Below are 23456 nucleotides of genomic sequence, written 5' to 3'. Positions count from 1 at the left end.
CTCCAGGCTCTGAGCAAGAGATCAGCACAGAGCCTGATGCGGGGCTTGCACCCACAAACTGTGAGATCATGACCTGAGCAGAAGTTGGACACTCAACTGACTGAGCCACCCAGCTGCCCCTGGAGCAAGGCTTCTAATCAGCTGACCTTAAACTAAGATTCCACTAATAGTGGAACTAACGTAATCACCATGGTCCGTCAAATGTTGGAGAGGAAGGCAGAGTAGTTGGATCAGAGAGAGATGTGAGGACACCACATTGCTGGCTTTCAAGATGCAGAAAGGGCAATGAGCCAAAGGATGCTTGTTGTCCCTAGAAACCACAATAGGAAAGAAGATGGTCTCTCCTGGAGCATCCATGAAGGAACCAGGCCCTACAGACATCTTGATTTTAGCCCATGGATACTTCAGGTTTCTAACCTCTAAACTGCAAAAGCATAAATTTGTTTCTTGTGAGCTTCTTGTGCGGTAATTTGTAATGGCACTAAAGGGAATGTAATATAGACATTCATCCAATAAAATTGTTTTGGAGGAAAATGAGTTTTAGTCTCTCAGTTAATTCATTTCTCTTCTCCTGGGTAAGGGCATTTTGTGTTGAAATCCAACCTTAACTGGAAGAAAAAAAGTCAAATTGGAGCGTCTGCCCTATTGCTTAAATGGAATGGAAAAAGTGAACTCCTCATTGATAAAAATATAAATGTGATTCTATCTATCTATCTATCTATCTACCTATCATCTATTTCAAAAGTTATCTCTTGCTAAATGTGGGGGCTCTAACTCATGACCCTGAGATCAAGAGACCCATGCTCAAGGCACCTGGCTAAGTCTGTGAGTGCATGACTCTTGAACTTGGGGTTGTGAGTTCAAGAAACACTTGGGTGTACAGATAGCTTAAAAATAAGATCTTAGGTCCAATTCTGGAGTCTCTATTCTATTACATTGGTCTATGTGTTTGTTTTTGTGACAATACCATACTGTCTGATGATTAAAGCTTTGTAGTAGAGGCTAAGGTCTGGGATTGTGATGCCTCCCTCTTTAATCTTCTTCTTCAATATTACTTTGGCTATTTGGGGTCTTTTGTGGTTCCATACAAATTTTAGGATTGCTTGTTCTAGCTTTGAGAAGAATGCTGGTGCAATTTTGATTGGGATTGCATTGAATGTGTAGATAGTTTTGGGTAGTATTGACATTTTAACAATATTTATTCTTCCAACCCATGAGCATGGAATGTTTTTCCATTTCTTTGTATCTTCTTCAATTTCCTTCATAAGATTTCTATAGGTTTCAGCATACAGATGTTTTACATCTTTGGTTAGGTTTATTCCTAGGTATTTTGTGATTCTTGGTGCAATTGTGAATGAGATCAGTTTCTTTATTTGTCTTTCTGTTGCTTCATTATTGGTGTATAAAAATGAAACTGATTTCTGCACATTAATTTTGTATCCTGCGACTTTGCTGAATTCATGTATCAGTTCTAGCAGACTTTTGGTGGAGTCTATTGGATTTTCCATGTATAGTATCATGTCATCTGCAAAAAGTGAAAGCTTGACTTCATCTTTGACAGTTTTGATGCCTTTGATTTCACTTTGTTGTCTGATTGCTGATGCTAGAACTTCCAACACTATGTTACTAATCTTTGACAAAGAGGGAAAAAATATCCAATGGAAAAAAGGCAGTCTCTTTAACAAATGGTGCTGGGAGAACTGGACAGCAACATGCAGAAGGATGAAACGAAACCACTTTCTTACACCATTCACAAAAATAAACTCAAAATGGATTAAGGACCTGAATGTGAGGTAGGAAACCATCAAAACCCTAGAGGAGAAAGCAGGAAAAACCTCTCTGACCTTAGCTGCAGCAATTTCAGATCTGGATATCGAACCGGATCTGATCTGATATCGAATGAGATATCACCTCATGCCAGTCAGAGTGGCTAAAATGAACAAATCAGGAGACTATAGATGCTGGCGAGGATGTGGAGAAATGGGATCACTCTTGCACTGTTGGTGGGAATGCAGTGGTGCAGCTGCTCTGGAAAACAGTGTGGACGTTCCTTGAAAAATTAAAAACAGATCTACCTTATGACCCACCAATAGTACTGCTAGGAATTTACCCAAGGGATGCAGGAGTGCTGATGCGTAGGGGCACTTGTACCCCAATGTTTACAGCAGCGTTTCAACAATAGCCAAATGATGGAAAGAGCCTAAATGTCCATCAACTGATGAATGGGTAAAGAAATCGTGGTTTATGTACACAATGGAATCCTACTTGGCAATGAGAAAGAATGAAATCTGGCCATGTGCAGCAACGTGGATGGAACTGGAAAGTGTTATGCTAAGTGAAATAAGTCAGGCAGAGAAAGACAAATACCATATGTTTTCACTCTTTTGTGGATCCTGAGAAACTTAACAGAAGACCAGGGGCGGGGGGGGGGGGAGGTGGGGGGAAAGGGGGAAAGAGTTACAAAGAGGGAAGGAAGCAAATCATAAGAGACTCTTAAATACTGAGAACAAACTGAGGGTTGATGGGGCATGGGGGAGAGGGGAAAATGGGTGATGGGCATTGAGGAGGGCACCTGTTGGGATGAGCACTGGGTGTTGTATGTAAACCAATTTGACGATAAATTTTATTTATTGTAATTATTGGTAAAAAAGTAATTATTGGTAAAAAAAATCTTAGAAAATAAAGAGTCACATACTCTATCAATGAACCCCATGAGTTTATATTTAAATATGAATCCTGACTTTGAGGTCTTTTGCACATTATGATAAGAAAAAGTAATTTACTATTAAATTAAGTTAGCCCATTCTACTTTAAATTTTGTGTCTAAGTTTCTACATTCTTTTAATTCTGTGCTAATTCAAACATTTTCTGGTTTCATTTATATCCCACCTAAATTTCCTTTCAACATAAAAGATGGCATTACTGAGTTTGTGTTATGCATTCTTATATAAGAGTGTATTTGTATGAAGTAATGTACAGATGCACACACACACATATATGTGCATCCACTCACTACCCACTAAAGTGTTCTTGAACTCACCAAATATTTTCAACCACTGTATTTATTCCTAACAACATCTGCCTGAATTAGGTTTATTAGCCCACATCATCATTGGAAATAAGGAAAAAGAGGTTTCTGGTTGATTACATTTTTACAATTATATAATAAAGCTTTAAAGCTTTTGTACACTTTCTTGTATTATATTTAAATGGACTTATGGATAGGGGAGGGGCCAAGATGGTGGAGCAGCATGGAAGTTTTTGTCTCTCTTGTCCCTGAAACGCAGCCATATCAACACCAAACCATCCTGCACACCTAGAAAATTGATCTGAGGATTGACACAACAATATGCACGACTTGAACCACAGAACTCAGCAGGTACACAGTGCAGAGAGGTGAACTAGGGGAGAGAGAAGCCAGGGAGGGTAGGGAGCTATTTTTGCTTGTGGAGAGAGGACAGAGACAGGGGGGAGAGTGCAGGAAAAACATTCCCCCTGACAGCAGCTGGAAAGAAAGAGAGAGTGGAAAGACCTGTAAGGGAATTAATAGGAAAGGGAGAAAGGAGAAAAGAGAGGGTTTAAATACCATTAAAACTCTATAAACAGGGGAGCATAGAGTCTGAAACTCTGCAGCTTGATACCTGGTAGAGCTTTGGTGGGAAGGGTGAATCTCCAGGAGCAGACAGAGAGGTCCGCGGGATCCTTAGGCCACACGGGGAGAGGTGGTTCTCCAACTGAGAGGACATTTGGTATAGGCTGTGTGGCCACCCCACAGGCAAAGGTCCCAGCAGACCCGGAGAAAAGCCACATGTGCTGGTGTTGGAACAAGGACATTAAGGGTGAAGCCGGGTGCTGGATGTGTGTTGTGATTTACCAAGATCCCTGGAATGCTGCTGCTACGTGATTGCATAAACTTTTTCTGGGCTGGGCAGGCACCCAGCCACAGTCTCTGGGCATCTGCAGCAGCACAGGTGCACAAACCTTCCTGGGGGTGGGCTGACACCTGGCCATTGCTTGGCGAGACCCTCCCCAAGAGGGTCTGAGCAGGTCAAAGCTGCAGGGGACACAGAAGCGAGAGGTTTGGAAACACAGCCCCATCTGAGATAAAACTTGGGAGGGAGGTGCTGCTTGGCAGGCTGACGGCTTGGATGCGGACAGTGTAGAAGCAGGGAGTGGATGGAAACTGGAGACAAAGGAGGGATGCTTGATTGCTGGTGGGTAAGAGCACAGAGTTCTGATACTAGAGACTGGGTGGCTGGGTGATGCCATCCTCCTGTGCATGCACATACACAACAATCCACTCCAGTAAGCTAAGCAGCACCATCTAGTGGACAACAGAGATGTTACACCAAGCCCTGACCAACTGCACCAACTATGCTCTAGAGGAATACCACAAGTCTCTCTGCTATAAAGACTATAAAGTGCTTCATAGTTTGACATCTTGGGGAAACGATATAATTTCTATCGTATTTCACTCTGTTCATTGGTCCATCTATTCAATGTTTTTCTTTTTCTTTTGTTTTCTTATTCTTGAATACAGAAAGAAAAAATTTATTTTTATTTTCTGTTTTTATAAAAAAGATTTTCTTTAATTTTTTCTATTATATTTTTTAGTTTTTTTGTAAATTTTTTTAAGATCCTGTTTTACTTACATCATTTCATTTTATTCTGTTTTACTGTATTCATTTTTTAAAAATTTCCAAATGTTTTACATTTTTTCCCTTTTCTTTTCATTCTCTTTTTTCTCTATTCTATCATGCTTCTTTCAACAACGAGAACAAAACACACCTAGGAGCTAGCAACCTTTATTTGATTTTTTGTGTTGTTTTAAATTTTTATTTATTTTCTAAATTTTATTAATTATTTTTATTCCTCCAAAATGGCTAAATGAAGAAATTCACCCCAAAAGAAAGAACAGGAAGAAATGATAGCCAGGGACTTAATCAACATAGATGCAAGCAAGATGTCTATCCATAATTTAGAATTGCAATAATAAGAATACTAGCTGGGAATGAAAAAAGCAAAGAATCCCTTTCTTCTGAGATAAAAGATGTAAAAGCTAGTCAGGATGAAATTAAAAATGCTATAAATGAGGGGCGTCTGGGTGGCTCAGTCGGTTCAGTGTCTGATTTCGGCTCAGGTCATGATCTCATGGCTTGTGAGTTCGAGTCTTGTGTTGGGCTCTGTGCTGACAGCTCAGAACCTGGAGCCTCTTCAGATTCTGTGTCTTTCTCTCTGTCTCTGCCCCTCCCCTGCTTACACTCGGTCTCTCAAAAATAAATAAACATTAAAAAAAAATAAAAAATAAAAAAATGCTATAAATGAGATGCAATCTTGAATGGATGCCACGTTGGCAAGGATGCGTAAAGCAGAGCAGCGAATCAGTGATATAGAGGGCAAACTTATGGACAATAGTAAAGCAGAAAAAAAGAGCAACACTAAGGCAAAAGAACACATTACAAGAATGAGAGAACTCAGTGACTCATTAAAAAGGGATAACATCTGAATCATAGGGGTGCCAGAAGATGAAGAGAGAAAAAAAGGGATAGAAGGTTTATGAGAGCAAATCATAGCAGAAAACTTCCCTAACCCGGGGAAAGATACAGAAATCAAAATCCAGGAAGCACAGAGAACTGCCACTGGATTCAACAAAACCAACCAACAACAAGGCATATCATAGTCAAATTCACAAAATACACAGACAAGGAAAGAATCATGAAAGCAGCAAGGCAAAAAAAGTCGTTAACCTACAGGGGAAGACAGATCCGGTTCACAGCAGAACTATCCACAGACTTGGAAGGCCAGAAAGGAGTGGCAGGATATATTCAATGTGCTGAATCAGAAAACTATGCAGCCAACAATTCTTTATACAGAAGGCTGTTATTTAAAATAGAAGGAGAGATAAAAGTTTCCCAGACAAACAAAAACAAAGGAGTTCATGACCTCTATACCAGCCCTGCAAGAAATTTTAAGGGGGACTCTCTGAGAGGAGAAAAGATGAAACAAAACAAAAAAAGGCCAAAAGCAACAAAGACTAGAGAGGACCAGAGATCACCACCAGACACTCCAACTCTACAGGCAACATAATGGCAATAAATTTATATACTTCAGGACTCATTCTAAAAGTCAATGGACTAAATGCTCCAATCAAAAGATATAGGGTAACAGAATGGATAAGAAAACAAGATCCATCTATATGCTGTTAACAAGAGACCCATTTTAGACCCAAAGACACCTGCAGATTGAAAGTAAGGGGACGGAGAACCATCTATCATGCTAATGGTTGCCAAAAGAAAGCTGGAGTAGCCATACTTATATCAGACAATCTAGACTTTAAAATAAAGACTGTAACAAGAGATGAAGAAGGGCATTATATCACAATTAAGGGGTCTATCCACCAAGAATATCTAACAATTGTAAACATTTATGCTCCAAACATGAAAGCCCCCAAATATATAAATCAATTACTCATAAACATACAGAAACTCATTGATAATAATACCATAGTAGTAGGGGACTTCAACACCCCACTTACAGCAATGGAGAGATCATCTAAACAGAAAATCCACACTGGATCGGAAGGACTTAACAGATATATTCAAAACATTTCATCCTAAAGCAGCAGAATACACATTCTTCTCGAGTGCACATGGGACATTCTCCAGACTAGGTCACATACTGTTTCACAAATCAGCCTTCAACAAGCACAAAAAGATAGAGATCATACCATGCATATTTTCAGACCACAACTCGAAATCAACCACAAAAATTTTTTTGGAAAGACAACAAATACTTGGAGACTAAAGAGCATCCTACTAAAGAATGAATGGGCTAACCAAGAAGTTAAAGAGGAAATTAAAAAGTATATGGAAGTCAATGAAAATGATAACACCACAGCCCAAAACCTCTGAGATGCAGCAAAATGGTCATAAGAGGGAAGTGTATAGCAATCCAGGCCTTCCTAAAGAAAGAAGAAAAGTCTCAGATACACAACCTAACCTTACACCCTAAGGCCTCGAAAAAGAACAGCAAATAAACCGAAAACCAGCAGAAGATGGGAAATAATAAAGATCAGAGCAGAAATCAATGCTATTGAAACCAAAAAAAACCCCCAAAAAACAAAAAACAAAAAAAACAGTAGAACAGATAAATGAAACCAGGATCTGGTTCTTTGAAAGAATTAGCAAAATTGATAACCCCTTAGCCAGTTTGATTAAAAGAAAAAGGAAAGGATCCAAATAAATAAAATCAAGAATGAAAGAGGAGAAATCACAACCAACATGGCAGAAATACAAACAATAATAAGAGAATATTATGAGCAATTACACACTAATAAATTGGGTAATCTCAAAGAAATGGACAAATTCCTAGAAACATATGCACTATCAAAACTGAAACAAGAAGAAATAGAAAAATTGAACAGACCCATAACCAGTAAAGAAATTGAATTATTAATCAAAAATCTCTCAAATAACAAGAGTCCAGGGTGCCAGATGACTTTCCAGGGGAATTCTATGAAACATTTAAAGAAGAGTTAACACCTATTCTTTTGAAGCTGTTCCAAAAAACAGAAGTGGAAGGAAAACTTCCAAACTCATTGAAGCCAGCGTTACCTTGATTCCAAAACCAGACAAAGATCCCACCAGAAAGGAGAAGTGGAGACCATTTTCCCTGATGAACATCAATGCAAAATTTCTCAACAAATTACTAGCCAACTGGATCCAACAGTACATTAAAATAATCATTCGCCACGACCAAGTGGGATTTATACCTGGGATACAGGGCTGGTTCAATATTCGCAAAACAACCAATGTGATACATTACACCAAAAAAAGAAAGGACAAGAACCACATGATCTCAATAGATGCAAAGAAAGAATCTGACAAAATACAGCATCATTTCTTGATAAAAACCCTCAAAAAAGTAGGGGTAGAAGGACTGTACCTCAAGATCATAAAGGCCATATATGAAAGACCCACTGCTAATATCATCCTTAATGGAGAAAAACAGAGTTTTCCCTCTAAGCTCAGGAACATGACAGGGATGTCCACACTCACTACTGTTATTCAATATAGTGTTGGAAGTCCTAGCTTAGCAATCAGACAACACAAAGGAATAAAAGGCATCCAAATCAGCAAGAAGGAAGTCAAACTTTCACTCTTCGCAGATGACATGCTATTCCCTATGTGGAAAACTCAAAAGATTCCATCAAAAACCTGCTAGAACTGATCCATGAATTCAGGAAAGTAGCAGGATATAAAATAAATGCATAGAAATTGGTTGCATTTCTTTTTTTTTAATTTTATTTTTTATTTTTTAAAATTTATATCCAGATTAGTTAGCATATAGTGCAACAATGATTTCAGGAGTAGATTTCTTAATGTCCCTTACCCATTTAGCCCATTCCCCCTCCCACAACCCCTCTAGCAACCTTCAGTTTGCTCTCCATATTTATGAGTCTCTTCTGTTTTGTCCCCCTCCCTGTTTTTATATTATTTTTGTTTCCCTTCCCTTATGTTCATCTGTTTTGTCTCTTAAAGTCCTCATATGAGTGAAGTCACATGAGTTGTGTCTTTCTCTGACTAATTTCACTTAGCATAATACCCTCCAGTTCCATCCACATAGTTGCAAATGGCAAGGTTTCATTCTTTTTGATTGCCGAGTAATACTTCATTGTGTGTGTGTGTGTGTGTGTGTGTGTGTGTGTGTATATATACACCACATCTTCTTTATCCATCCATCCATCGATGAACATTTGGGCTGTTTCCATACTTTGGCTACTGTTGATGGTGCTGCTATAAACATGAGGGTGCATGTGTCCCTTCGAAACAGCACACCTGTATCCTGTGGATAAATGCCTAGTGGTGCAATTGCTGGGTCTTAGGGTAGTTCTATTTTTAGTTTTTTGAGGAACCTCCATACTGTTTTCCAGAATGGCTGCACCAGCTTGCATTCCCACCAACAGTGCAAAAGAGATCCTCTTTCTCTGCGTCCTCACCAACATCTGTTGTTGCCTGAGTTGTTAATGTTAGCCATTCTGACAGGTGTGAGTTGATATCTCAGTGTGGTTTTGATTTGTATTTCCTTGATGATGAGTGATGTTGAGCATCTCTTCATGTGTTGGTTGGTCATCTGGATGTCTTCCTTGGAGAAGTGTCTATTCATGTCTTTTGCCCATTTCTTCACTGGATTATTTGGTTTTTGGGTGTTGAGTTTGATAAGTTCTGTATAGATTTTGGATACTAACCCTTTATCTGATATGTCATTTGCAAATATCTTCTCCCCTTCTGTTAGTTGCCTTTTAGTTTTGTTGATTATTTCCTTTGCTGTGCAGAAGATTTTATTTTGATGAGGTTCCCAGTAGTTCCTTTTTGCTTTTGTTTCCCTTGCTTTCATTGAGTAAGAAGCTGCAGCCAAGATCAAAGAGGTTTTTGCCTGCTTTCTCCTCAAGGATTTTGATGGCTTCCTGTCTTACATTGAGATCTCTCATCCATTTTGAGTTTATTTTTGTGTATGGTGTAAGAAAGTGGTCCAAGTTCATTTTTCTGCATGTTGCTGTCCAGTTTTCCCAGGGCCACTTGCTGAAGAGACTGTCTTTATTCCATTGGATACTCTTTCCTGCTTTGTCAAAGATTAGTTTGCCAGACGTTTGTGGGTCCATTTCTGGGTTCTCTATTCTGTTCCATTGATCTGAGTATCTGTTCTTGTGCCAGTACCATACTGTCTTGATGATTACAGCTTTGTAGTATAACTTGAAGTCTGGGATTGTGATGCCTCCTGCTTTGGTTTTCTTTTTCAAGATTGCTTTGGCTATTCGGGGTCTTTTCTGGTTCCATACAAATTTTAGGATTATTTGTTCTAGCTCTGTGAAGAATGCTGGCATTACTTTGATAGGGATTGCATTGAATATGTACATTGCTTTGGGTAGTATCAACATTTTAACAATATTTGTTCTTCCTATCCAGGAGTATGGAATCTTTTTCTGTTTCTTCGTGTCTTCTTCAATTTCTTTCATAAGATTTCTATAGTTTTCAGTGTATAGATTTTTCACCTCTTTGGTTAGATTTATTCCTAGGTATTTTATGGTTTTTTTGTGCAACTGTAAATGGATCAATTCCTTGATTTCTCTCTCTGATGCTTCATTGTTGGTGTATATGAATGCGACCGGTTTCTGCGCATTGATTTTATATCCTGCAACTTTGTTGAATTCATGAATCAGTTCTAGCAGTTTTTGGTGGAATTTTTTGGGTTTTTCATATAGAGTATCATGTCATATGCGAAGAGTGAAAGCTTGACTTCCTCCTGGCTGATTTGAATGCCTTTCATTTCTTTGTATTGTCTGATTGCAGAGGCTAAGACTTCCAATACTATGTTGAATAACAGTGGCGAGAGTAGACATCTCTGTCTTGTTCCTGACCTTAGGGGGAAAGCTCTCAGTTTTTCCCCATTGAGGATGATATTAGTGTTGGGTCATTCATATATGGCTTTTATGATCTTGAGGTGTGATCCTTCTGTCCCTACTTTCTTGAGGGTTTTTTATCAAGAAACATTGCTGTATTTTGTCAAATGCTTTCTCTTCATCTATTGAGAGGATCATATGGTTCTTGTCCTTTCTTCTATTGATATGATGAGTCATGTTAATTGTTTTGTGGATACTGAACCAGCCCTGCATCCCAGGGATAAATCCCATTTGGTCGTGGTGAGTAATTTTTTTAATGTATTGTTGGATCCAGTTGGCTAGTATCTTGTTGAGGATTTTTGCATCCATGTTCATCAGGGAAGTTGGTCTATAGTTCTCCTTTTTAGTGGGGTCTTTGTCTGGTTTTGGAATCAAGGTAATGCTGGCTTCATAGGAAGAGTTGGGAAGTTTTCCTTCTATTTCTATTTTTTGGAACAGCTTCAAGAGAATAAGTGTTAACTCTTCTTTAAATGTTTGGTAGAATTCTTCTGGAAAGCCAACTGGTCCTAGACTTGTTTTTTAGGAGATTTTTGATTATTACTTGGATTTCTTTACTGGTTATGTGTCTGTTCAAATTTTCTATTTCTTCCTGTTTCAGTTTTGGTAGTGTATATGTTTCTAGGTATTTGTCCATTTCTTCCAGATTGCCCATTTTATTGGTATATAATTGCTCATAATATTCTCTTATTATTGTTTATATTTCTGCTATGTTGGTTGTGATTTCTCCTCTTTCATTCTTGATTTTATTTATTTGGGGCCTTTCCTTTTTCTTTTTGATCAAACTGGCTAGGGGGTTATCAATTTTGTTAATTCTTTCGAAGAACCAGCTTCTGGTTTCATTGATCTGTTCTACTGTTTTGTTTTGTTTTGTTTGTTTTGATAGAATTAATTTCTGCTTTAATCTTTATTATCTCCTGCCTTCTGCTGGTTTTGGGTTTTATTTGCTGTTCTTTTTCCAGCTCCTTAATGCATAAGGTTAGGTTGTGTATCTGAGATCTTTGTTCCTTCTTTAGGAAGGCCTGGATTGCTATATAATTTCCTCTTATGACCACCTTTGCTGCATCCCAGAGATTTTGGGTTGTGGTGTTATCATTTTCATTGACTTCCATATAGTTTCTAATTTCCTCTTTAACTGCTTGGTTAGCCGATTCATTCTTTAGTAGGATGCTCTTCAGTCTCCAAGTATTTGTTACCTGTCCAAATTCTTGTGGTTGATTTCAAGTTTCATAGCATTGTGGTCTGAAAATATGCACGATATGATCTCGATCTTTTTGTACTTACTTAGGGCTGATTTGTGTCCCAGTATATGGTCTATTCTGGAGAATGTTCCATGTGCACTGGAGAAGAATGTATATTCTGCTGCTTTAGGATGAAATGTTCTGAATATATCTGTGGAGTCCATCTGGTCCAATGTATTATTCAAAGCCATTGTTTCCTTGTTGATTTTTTGATTAGATTATCTATCCATTGCTGTGAGTGGGGTGTTGAAGTCTTCTACTATTATGGTATTACTATCAATGAGTTTCTTTTTGTTTGTGATTAACTGATTTATATATTTGGGTGCTGCCACATCTGGCGCATAAATGTTTACAATTGTTAGGTCTTCTTGGTTGGTAGACCCCTTGATTATGATATAATGCCCTTCTGTCATCTCTTGATACAATCTTTATTTTAAAGTTTAAATTGTCTGATATAAGTACGGCTACTCCAGCTTTCTTTTGGCAACCATTAGCATGATAGATGGCTCCATCCCCTTATTTTCAATCTGAATGAAGGTGTCTTTAGGTTTAAAATGGGTCTCTTGTAAACAGCATATAGATGGGTCTTATTTTCTTATCCATTCTGTTACACTATGTCTTTTGATTGGAGCATTGGGTCTATTGACTTTTAGAGTGAGTACTGAAAGATATGAATTTATTGCCATTTTGATGCTTGTAGAGTTGGAGTTTCTGGTGGTGTTCTCTTGTCCTTTCTAATCTTTTGTTGGTTTTGGTATTTATTTATTTATATATATATTCATCTTTTCTCTCCTCAGAAGTCCTCCTTAAAATTTCTTGCAGGACTGGTTTAGTGGTCACAAACTCCTTTAATTTTTGTTTGGGATACTTTTTATCTCTCCTTCTATTTTGAATGACAGCCTTGCTGGATAAAGAATTCTTGGCTGCATCTTTTCCTGACTCAGCACACTGAATATATCCTGCCACTCCTTTCTGGCCTGCCAAGTTTCTGTGGATAGATCTGCTGCAAACCTGATCTGTCTTCCCTTGTAGGTTAAGGACTTTTTTTCCTTGCTGCTTTTATGATTCTCTCCTTGCCTGAGTATTTTGTGAATTTGACTATGATATGCCTTGTTGATGGCCGGTTTTTGTTGAATCTAATGGGAGTCCTCTGTGCTTCCTGGATTTTGATGTCTGTGTCTTTCCCCAGGTTAGGAAAGTTTTCCACTATGATTTGCTCACATATCCCTTCTACCCCTATTTCTCTCTTCCTCCTCTGGAACCCCTATGATTCTGATGTTGTTCCTTTTTAATGAATCACTGATTCCTCTAATTCTTAAATCGTGCTCTTTTGCCTTAATCTCCCTCTTTTTTTCTGTTTCGTTATTCTCTATAAGTTTGCCCTGTATATCTCTGATTCTCTGTTCTGCCTCGTCCATCCTTGCCACCACTGCATCCATCCATGATTGCAGCTCAGTTATAGCATTTTTAATTTCATTCTGGCTATTTTTTACTTCTTTTATCTCTGCAGAAAGGGTTCTAATCTATTTTTGACTCCAGCTAGTATTCTTATTATCATGATTCTAAATTCTGGTTCAGACATCTTGCTTGCATCTGTGTTGGTTAAATCCCTGGCTGTCATTTGTTTGTGTTCTTTCTTTTGGGGTGAATTCCTTCATTTCGTCATTTTGAAGGGAGAAAAGGAATTAATGACGTCGAAAAATTGAAATTAAAAAAATTAAAATTAAAAAAATATTAAAATTAAAAATAAACACACACACACACACACACACACAAATAGATGATGCTAGATCCTAGGTTTGTTTTGGCCTGGGTGTTGGAAGTGGTTTGACGGAATAGAGAAAAAAAAAGGAAATCGTTTGAGAATTTGAAAACATGAATACACTAAAGTAGATTAAAATGAGATGATGTGGGTAAAATAGAATTTGAAAAAATATACACAGAAGTAGAGAATATAGTAGAAAAAATTAAAGAAAACTATTTTTAATAAAAATTAAAAAGAAATATGAATTTTTTCATTTTCTGTATTTAAGAAAAAAGAAAAGAAATGAAAAAGAGAAAAAAGATAAAAAAGAAAAGAAAAAAAAAGAAATCGTTTGAAAATTTGAAAAAGTGAATACATTGTATAGACTAAAATAAAATGATGGGAGTGAGATAGAATTTGAAAAAATTTACGTAAAACCAAAAAATATAGTAATAAAAATTAGATAAAAATATTTTTAAAAGAAATTGAAAGTAAAACTGAAGTTTTTCTCTTTCTGCATTCAAGAAAAAAAGGAAAAAGAAAAAAAGAAAAAAAAAGAAATTGTTTGAACATTTGAAAAGGTGGGTATACTGAAGTAGACTAAAATAAAAAGATGGAAGTAAAGTAGAAGTTGAAAAAATTTACACCAAAGTAAAAAATATAGTAATAAAAATTAAAGACAGATATTTTTAAGAAAAATTGAAAATAAAAATGAGTTGTTTCTCTTTCTGTATTCAAGAAAAAGAAAAGAATTGTAAAAGAGAAAAAGGAAAAAAAAGAGAAAAAATTGGATAGATGAACCTGCTAACAGATTGAAGTAGGACTGAAATTGCTTCGTTTTCCCCTAGAATCAGTCCATGTAGCTCTTTCTAATCCGTAAATGAAGTCGGCGGTGAGGTTTGTGTTCTTGAAGAGCAAAGTTGGCCCAGTCGGGCAGGGCTCGGTGTAAAAACTCCGCTCTCCACTAGATGGCGCTGCTAGCCTACTGGGTTGGATTGTTTCAGGGCTTGTCGGTGCACAGGCGCATGCGCAGGAGAGGTGAAAAATGGCGCCACCCAGCTACCCAGTCTGTTCTCCTCGGATCAGCAATTGCGCACCGGTCCTCCGTTTTCAGCTCTCGTCCACTCCCTGCTTTTCCATTCTCCGTGAGCAGGCCCCAGGCAGTACCTCTCTCCCAAGTTTTGTCTCAGATGCGGCTGTTTTCCCCGGCCCCTTACTTCCGAAGGACTGTGGCTTTGACCCGCTCCGCCCCTCTGCGGGAAGGTCTCGCTGAGCAGTGGCCGAATGAGCAATGGCCGAATGTCGGCTGCACCCGGGAACGCTTGCCGGACCCTGCTGGTGCCGCTGCCCTGAGACTGCGGCCAGGTGTCAGCCCGCCCCCCCCAAAAAAGATCGCGCGACGGTGTAGCCTCAGCGTTTCAGGGACCGTGAAAAATCACAACACACATCTGGCACCAGGCTTCACCCTCAACGACCTCGTCCCGGCACCAGCGAGTGTGGCCGCCTTCCGGGGTCTGCTGGGACCAGGTGGCCTCAACAGTCTCTACCGAATGTCCTTTCATTCCGGCAGTGGAACCGCTTTTCCCCGTGTGGCCCGAGAACCTCCCGGACCCTGTTCCTGGGGATTCACCTTTCCCACCAGCGCACCGCCAGGTAGGGAGCTGCGGAGTTGCAGCCTTTGCGCTCCCCTTGTTTACAGTCTGAATGGAACTTAAACCCTCTCCTTTCTCCTTTCTCCCTTTGTAATTTCGTCCCTGCGGCTGTTTCCAATTTTCCACTTTCTTTCCAGCTGCTTTTGGGGAGGGGTGCTTTTCCTGTATGCTCCCCCCCCCCCCAGTCTCCGTCCTCTTTCCGCCTGCAAAAGGGGGTTCCCTACCTTCGGGGCTTCTTGCTCCCCAAGTTCAGCTCTCTGTGCCGCGTCGCTGAATTCTGTGGTTCAGATTGTGCAGATTGTTGTGTTAATCTTCCAGTCGGTTTTCTAGGTGTGTAGGATGGTTTAGTGTGGGTCTGGCTGTACTTCATGGATGCGAGACACACAAACAGCTTCCAGGCTGTTCTGCCAAAATGGCTCCTCCCTACTTGGTATTTCTGAAAATAAACCATCTCCCACACGTCTCACAATCACCAACCTGAAAGCTCTCTGAACCATCCTTTTGGGTTTTATGGAAGATTCACTATGTAGACACAGTTGATTAAATCATTGGCCATTGGTGATTAGACTCAAGCTTCAGACCCTCCTTCTTCCCAGGAGGTCAGGGGCTGGGATGTGAAGTTTCAGTCTTCTAATAACACGGTTGGTCCTCCTGGCCAGTAGCCCCTCTCAACGTCACTTCATTAACCTGACAGAAGACATCTTTTCCCCCTTAACTACATTGATTTATTTTGAGGGGGGTGGAGAGAGAGAGAGAAAGAGAGAGAGAATCCCAAGCAGCCTCTGTGCTAACAGTGAAGATCTCACAAATCGTGAGATGATATCAAGAGTTGGACCCTTTCCTGACTGCCACCCGGATGCCCCTCCCCCGCAACACAAGACGTCTTTATGACTCCCATCACTTAGGAAATTGGAAGAGTTTTAGGAGCTCTGTACCAGAAATGGGGATGTAGACCAAATGATTTTTTTTATTACAAATCATAATATCACAGTTATAAATTGTCGTGCTGGATGAAGCCTTGACTGGAATTCGGTCACGATGCTTCCAGTTCTCAAACCCTGGCACAGCGGTTCTCAACCAGGCAGGAGTTTGCCCGTGGGGATATTTGGCCATGTGTAAGAGGATGTTGCCAAACACCTATAACCCATAGGACAGCACCCAATACAAATATTCACCCAGCCCCAAATGTCAACGGTGAGAAGGTGAGAAATATTACTCGAGACCAGCACTGCTCTACCTGTATTGTGTGTACAAATCGCCAGAGTTTGTAGTTAAAATGCCAATTATGATGCATTAGGTCTCCAGGTCTCCAGGGACTCTGTGTTTCTAATAAACTCCCCGGTGGTGTTGATGCTGTGGGTCCTGGTCTGTGGAGCACAGCTTGAGAGCAAGGCTGTGCTCCTGTGTTAGAGACACGTGTAGGCAGTTTTAGGTCTTCTCCACCAGGAATCTTCTGTATATGTGATTTTGAAGGAAAAGTTTTTCACATAACTCTATAGGTGTTGATAAATTCTGTGTTCACTTCTTTTACCTAAGGGCTCTTGAGTGACAGCAAATAATTTATATTTGAGCAAAAACTATGGAGTAGGCAGAATAAGGGCTTCCAAAAGATGTCCACATCCTAATCCAAAGAACTTTTGAAAACATTTGTTTACAGACTAAGAGGAATGTAGCCAGGAGGTGGAATAAGTCTGCTAATCACTGAATTTGATAAAAAAAAAAAAAAAAAAAAAGATTAGCCTAGATTATCGGGATGGGATTAGAGCAATCACAGCAGTCCTTTAAATGTGAAAGAGGAAGGGGGTGCCTGGGTGGCTCACTAGGTTAATAGTGCAGCTCTTGATTTTGGTTCAGGTCATGATCTCACAGTTTGTGGGACTGAGCCCCATTTCTGGCTTTGTGCTGACAGAGCAGAGCATGCGTGGGATTCGCTCTCTCCCCCTCTCTCTCTGGCCCTCCCCTGCTCATGCTTGGTCTCTTTCTCCCTGTCTCTCTCTCTCTCAAAACAAACAAACAAACATTTTAAATGCAGAAAATGGAAGAAAAGAATTGGAATCAGAGAGACATTTTCAGACACAATGCTGCGGGCTGGAGGAAGGGCCACTAGACAAAAAAATGCAGGTAGCCACTAAAAAATAGGAAAGCCACTAAAAAATAGAAATAGGAAAGGGAGTGAATTCTCTTCTGGAGTGTCCAGAAAGATCCCAGCCTTGACGATCTCTAAATTTTAGCCCAGCGAGACCCATTTCAGGCTTCTGACCTAGAAACTTTGGATAAATCTTTGTTTTAAGCCACAAGTGTAGTCATTTATTGTAGCAGCATCAGGAATCGAATGCAGAAGTTTGTTCAGAAATATATTGTTTATAGGAACAGGATTTGAGCCTTTCAATTCATTCAGTGAACTTTCCCTTGGGTACAGGCATTTGGTATTGAAATCCCACCTTAAATGGAAAGAATTTAGTTTCAGTTTGGAGATATTCTGCCCTACTTGCTGGACAGTGATTTCTCACTTACATACATGTAAATGTGGTTTTGACTCTGAGGCCTTTGAAGATTTGAGATAAAAGACAATTCCTTTTTATTATTTATTTATTCTTAATATGAAATTTATTGTCAAATTGGTTTCCATACAACACCCAGTGCTCATCCCAACAGGTGCCCTCCTCAATACCCAATTACCCACCCTCTCCTCCCTCCCACCCCCCATCAACCCTCAGATTGTTCTCAGTTTTTAAGAGTCTCTTATGGTTTGCCTCCCTCCCTCTCTAACCTTTTTTTTTCCCTTCCCCTCCCCCATGGTCTTCTGTTAAGTTTCTCAGGATCCACATAAGAGTGAAAACATAAGGTATCTGTCTTTCTCTGTATGACTTATTTCACTTAGCATAACACTCTCCAGTTCCATCCATGTTGCTACAAATGGCCATATTTCATTCTTTCTCATTGCCAAGTAGTATTCCATTGTATATATAAAAGACAATTTCTTTTTAAAATTGAGGTCACCTGTTCCATTTTAAGTCTTTGTGTCAAAATTCTATTCTTTCTAGTTTACGTTGACTTGAATGTTTATTCTTTTCATTACGATCCTCCCCACCCCCCTCCGCCATATTTAACATTTTCTTTCAACATAATAGATGGGATTTTAGTAAGTCCTCTGTGCATCTACATGTATGCATATTAATGTGTTTATTTGAGAGAAAGATGGACATAAACGAACACACACATATACATATCACACGCTTAACCTTGAATATTTTCTTCAGATCCAGCAAAGTGCTCTACGCCTTTCATTTATTCCTCACACCATCTGTCTGGAGTTAGGGCTCATTACCCCACATTACCTTCAGAAATAAGGATATGGAGGCTCAGTTGGATTACATCTTCACAATAATATAACAGAGAAATTAAAGCTTAGTGTGCATCTTCTTGAATTATACACAAATGGAGCCACATAGTCTACAATCTTTTTTTTTTTTTAACATTTCACCTTTTATTAAGGCAGGTGTGTGATAAATAATTTAATACAGCCAGATCTCTCATGAACTTGCAACTTATGGTTCTTATTCCAGAAAATTCTGTTCTTATAAAAAGTCACCTCAATATCTGAAAAGAGTAATAAGGGATTTTGAACCCAGTTTGCTTTTTGTTTTTTTATTGAAATCCATGTTAGTTAACGTTTGGTGTAGTATTGGTTCAGGAGTAGAACCCAATGATTCACCACTTACATGTAATACCCAGTGCTCATCACAGCAGGGCACAGCAGGTGCCCTGCTTAATGCCCATCACCCATTTAAGCCATCTCCCCCCCACCCCAAGCAACCCTTTGTTTGTTCTCTGTATTTAAGAGTCTTTTTTGGTTTGCCTCCCTCTCTGTTTTTATCTTGTTTTATTTTATATCTCTTGACCTATGTGCATCTGTTGTGTTTCTTAAATTCCACATGAGCAAAATCACATACTTGTCTTTCTCTGGCTGACTTATTTAGCGTAATACACTCTACTTCCATCCACAAATGGCAAATGGCAAGATTTCATTTATTTGATCACCGAGAAATATTCCATTATATATATACACCACATCTTCTTTATCCATTCATCAGTCAAGGGAAATTTAGTCTCCTTCCCTAATTTGGCTATTTTTGATAGTGCTGCTAAAAACATGGGGGTGTGTGTGCCCCCTCGAGTCAGCATTTTTGTGTCCTTTGGATAAATCCCTAGTAGTGCAATTGCTGGATCGTTGGGTAGTTCTGTTTTTAATTTCTTGAGGAACCTCCATCCTGTTTTCCAGAGTGGCTACACCAGTTTGCATTCCCACCAACACTGCAAAAGTGTTCCCCTTTCTCCGCATCAGAGCCCCCTTCATGTCTTTGTTCCTCAGGCTGTAGATGAAGCGGTTCAGCATGGGTATGACCACTGTATACACCACTGAGGCTGTGGCACTTGAGTGGGAGCTCTGGGTAGCAGCAGAGCTGAGGTACACTCCCAGGCCAGTACAATAAAATAGAGAGACAACCGAGAGGTGAGACGCACAGGTGGAAAATGCTTTATACTTGCCCTGAGATGATGAGATCCCACGTATGGAGGAAACTATCTTAGAGTACGAGTAAAGTATCCCAACAAAGGGACCACCAGCCAGCAGCATAATTCCAGAATACATCACCATGTTGTTGAGAAAAGTGTCAGAACAGGCAAGTTGGATCATCTGATTGAGTTCACAGAAAAAGTGGGGGATTTCCAAGACTGTACAGAAGGACAGCCGCAATACCATTAAGCTTTCTAACAAGGAATTCAGGGCACACATGATCCAGGACACCAGAACAAGCACTCCACAGAGCCGGGGGTTCATGATGACCATGTAGTTCAGGGGGTGACAGATGGCCACAAAGCGGTCGTAAGCCATCACAGTCAGGAGAAAGATGTCTAATTCTACAAAGAGTAGGAAAAAGTACATCTGTGTGATGCAGCCTGCATAGGTTATGACTTTGCTCTGAGTCTGGATGTTCCAGAGCATCTTTGGGATGACGGTAGAGGTGAAGCAGATGTCCACAAAGGACAGGTTGGCCAGGAAGAAGTACATGGGTGTGTGGAGGTGGGAGTCAGAGCTGACAGCTAGGACAATGAGCAGGTTTCCAAACACAATGATCAGGTACATGGAGAGGAAAAGCCCAAATATGAGGGGCTGTAATTCTGGTTCATCTGATAATCCCAGAAGAAGAAATTCTGAAAGTTGGGTATCATTGCCTGGTGCCATGTGGTGGTGGTGGTGACTAGAAATTAGAAAAAAAAAAGATTAATATTAGCACAAATGGGCACTAGTAACATGGCAGAAATGCTATAATTACAATGATGTGTGGGGGGGAAAAGCAGGCATAAAAGAAAATGGTTGGGTTATTATCTTTACAGGGAGTTCAGGAAGACCTAAAAGCAAGGTGACATTTGAAGAGAAACTTCTGGGATATGTGCACGGAAGACATGAGGTTATCTGGGGAAGTGTGGGCTCTGCGGGAAGAAAAGCCAGTTCAAAGGCCCTGAGGAAGGCATTTGTTTCGGGTACCTAGGTATAAAAATGGAGGCAGTGTGGTCAGGAAACAAGTAAGAGAGAGGTGATGGCAGGGACTGTTGAGGAACGAGGTGGCCTCCTGCTATAGCTGAAACTTCATGACACAGGGAGCCCTTCCTTTGCCTAGTGTTCCTTGCACTTCATTAATTTTTTCCCTAAGGAATCCTGCAAATAAAAGTAGATCTCCTTCTTACTTCCAATGATGGTTAACATTCTGGCATCTGTATTTTGAGGGTCCACACTGGCCCACCACAGCCTTCTGGGGCCAGGTGACTACGGGTTCTTCTCACCCCTAGTTACAATATTTAGGAAAGAAATGATACAGGTGAAGTTCTCAATATCAAATTGTCTTATCCTAAAGAATACAGAAAAGTACCCAATTTCCAGTTGGTAAGGTTCCCATGAACATGAAAACACGCTGCTCCATTTTAATATGACCATTCTTCTCTTCTGCATTTAGAGAAGTATAAAAAACTCAGAAGGAGACGGAGCAAAGGAAGAGCAGGGAGAAAGATCTCATAAGCCCAGGTGGTCCCTGAGAGATCGTGATGATAAGAAAGCTTCCCTGGTTTTGGCTGCATTCCAATCCTAGGTTTACCCCCATATGCCCAGTGTGACTAATAAAGCAACAAAATCCAATTTCTCCAAAAGAGAAAAGAGTGCTGTATTTATCGTGTCAAGACACATAAAGTATAAACATCCACTGGAAATATGAGTAAAAGGAATAAATCCCCAACTGACAAAAGCAAATACACAGCATACAAAAATAGCGGGGATTTATCAAGATCAAACGGTAACAGGTTTTTCTATATGGTAAACACACACAACTTTGGACAACTTTGGGATCAGTTAATGAGCTTTGAATTTTAGATCCACCAAAAAATGTTAACTGTTTGAATTTGGGAAGACAAGCAAATCGTTCTAAAATGTTAATATTCTCACTAGTATAGTGGGGGCAGTGGTATCCACCCTCCAAGGTGCTCGACAGATTAGGTGAATATATATAAAAAGTTCAGCATAGATCCTTCCCGTTAATTTATGAGTGGTCATTCTGTTTGTTCAGCCGCATGTGTGTGTGTGTTTGTGTGTGTGCGCGTGCGCACACACGTGTGAGCATCCATGTGGATTTGTGTATTTGCATGTGCACACATTCTGGATCATAATGTCAAAGGCATGTTTCCTGTGGACAGTACAAAAAATGGAATCCACTAGTATAACGGGAAAAGTAGTTTTAACAGAAGACCGTTGCCTGCTCATGTGGGAAAAAAGCAGTGTGAATGGCGAGTCCATTATAGGAGCCTGGTTGCCGAGAGAAAATGTAGTGAGTGTGGGTGCTGATGTTAAGTCAGACTCCAGGGAGCCCGGGCTGATGGCTCCACTTGCCTCATCATGGTGTCCACCTCGGGCCCCTGACCTGATTGTTGTTAATGTACCTATTCCCTGTCTACTTGACCATGCCTGTTTTTATGTGGCCCAACAGTGGATGTGGCTGACCCTTTCCTCACTTTCCTTGGTGGTATTCTTTCCTTTGTTATCTCGGGCTCTGGGGTTTGATCTTTGTTTTGCCACATCCAGTGGGAACACTCCAGTCCCGTTACTCTGTTCCTTGTCTGACATGCAGAAACCTTCCCAGACTGTACTGTGCAAAATAATGCACGTTCCGTGACCATCTATCTCCTTTCTTTCTATGAGTTATCCTTGAAGACCCTATGTCATATAAGCACTTATTTCTTTGCTCTCTTCTCCAGTATAATTTAGGACCCAAAGGAGCAGGGGCCTCACCTGCTTTGTTTGCATCTTTTGGTCACAAAGGTGTGCATTCATACAGAAACAAGTTCTAAGAACATGAGAATGTATTAAAAAAAGTACATTAGGGAAACGAAAATCGTGTTAAACATGATGGATTCTAGTAACTGTATTAAACAAAATTGAACAATGATCCAACACTAATGTCTTACAGAAAAGATGTAAAAGAGCAATAATCATATCCACATGGGTCTCTGATTCAGGACGAAATGGGTAAAAGCTTGGAAATAAATGATGGGAAAATATAGTTTTTAACATACAGTGGAGGAAGCAGTAGCTAAAGCTATAATTTTATTGTATGTAACCATAAATGGACTCAATCATGCTGATGGAAAAGATGTAGGGAATCTTTAGTTAAATACAAAAGAACATGTTGCACATAAGGACAGGAGGTGATTTCTATTTTAAAAAACAGATCTAACTTCAAAATATAAAATGGCAGAAATAAGGAAAGTCAGATGTGACATAACACAGCAATATATGGAAAAGCACTTCTTACTAGTAAGGATGTGGAAGAATTTCGATGTTTAAAAGCAATGAATAAACGTTGAAAAAAAATTAAAAAAAAAAAAGGGGGCGCCTGGGTGGCGCAGTCAGTTAAGCGTCCGACTTCAGCCAGGTCACGATCTTGCGGTCCGTGAGTTCGAGCCCCGCGTCAGGCTCTGGGCTGATGGCTCAGAGCCTGGAGCCTGTTTCCGATTCTGTGTCTCCCTCTCTCTCTGCCCCTCCCCCGTCCATGCTCTGTCTCTCTCTGTCCCAAAAATAAATAAACGTTGAAAAAAAATTTTTAAAAGCAATGAGGGGAACACAATATGACCAACTGAGAGATTTGAGCACACACTATATCTAGACTCTCTCTCAATCCCATAAACACATGTACACACAACAGAAATATTAAGTGGCAAACAGCAAACTTGGTGAAAGATTGCGATTGTTTTTTGAAAGAATGCAATAAAACAACAATAAAAACACTCAGTTCCCAGTACAGAAAAGCAACATACTT

General features: G+C 39.8%; 1 protein-coding gene across 1 annotated transcript; it reads right to left on the bottom strand.

Annotated features, from left to right (window-relative positions):
• Positions 1 to 3896: 3896 nt before the first annotated feature.
• Positions 3897 to 20338, bottom strand: LOC101086457 (olfactory receptor 7A17-like). The gene is made up of 2 exons (XM_045042186.1): positions 19363 to 20338; positions 3897 to 4054 (listed from the first exon to the last, which is right to left on the bottom strand). Exons 1-2 carry the CDS (start codon positions 20336 to 20338, stop codon positions 3897 to 3899), a joined length of 1134 nt encoding a protein of 377 aa, XP_044898121.1.
• Positions 20339 to 23456: the final 3118 nt, after the last annotated feature.

This window comes from Felis catus, chromosome A2 (assembly GCF_018350175.1).
Source record: "Felis catus isolate Fca126 chromosome A2, F.catus_Fca126_mat1.0, whole genome shotgun sequence".
Classification (NCBI taxonomy): Eukaryota; Metazoa; Chordata; class Mammalia; order Carnivora; family Felidae; genus Felis; species Felis catus.
This window is presented reverse-complemented; position numbering and strand designations above follow the sequence as displayed.

What these genes read in the sequence shown, in the direction of transcription:
- LOC101086457 (XM_045042186.1), bottom strand. Translation starts at nt 20,338, where the DNA reads ATGGCACCAGGCAATGATACCCAACTTTCAGAATTTCTTCTTCTGGGA. An exon ending in AGCCACTCTGGAAAACAGGA is followed by an intron (nt 4,055 to 19,362) that starts TGGAGGTTCCTC and finishes TGTCCCCTGCAG; the next exon opens with CTTTGACCTGCTCAGACCCT.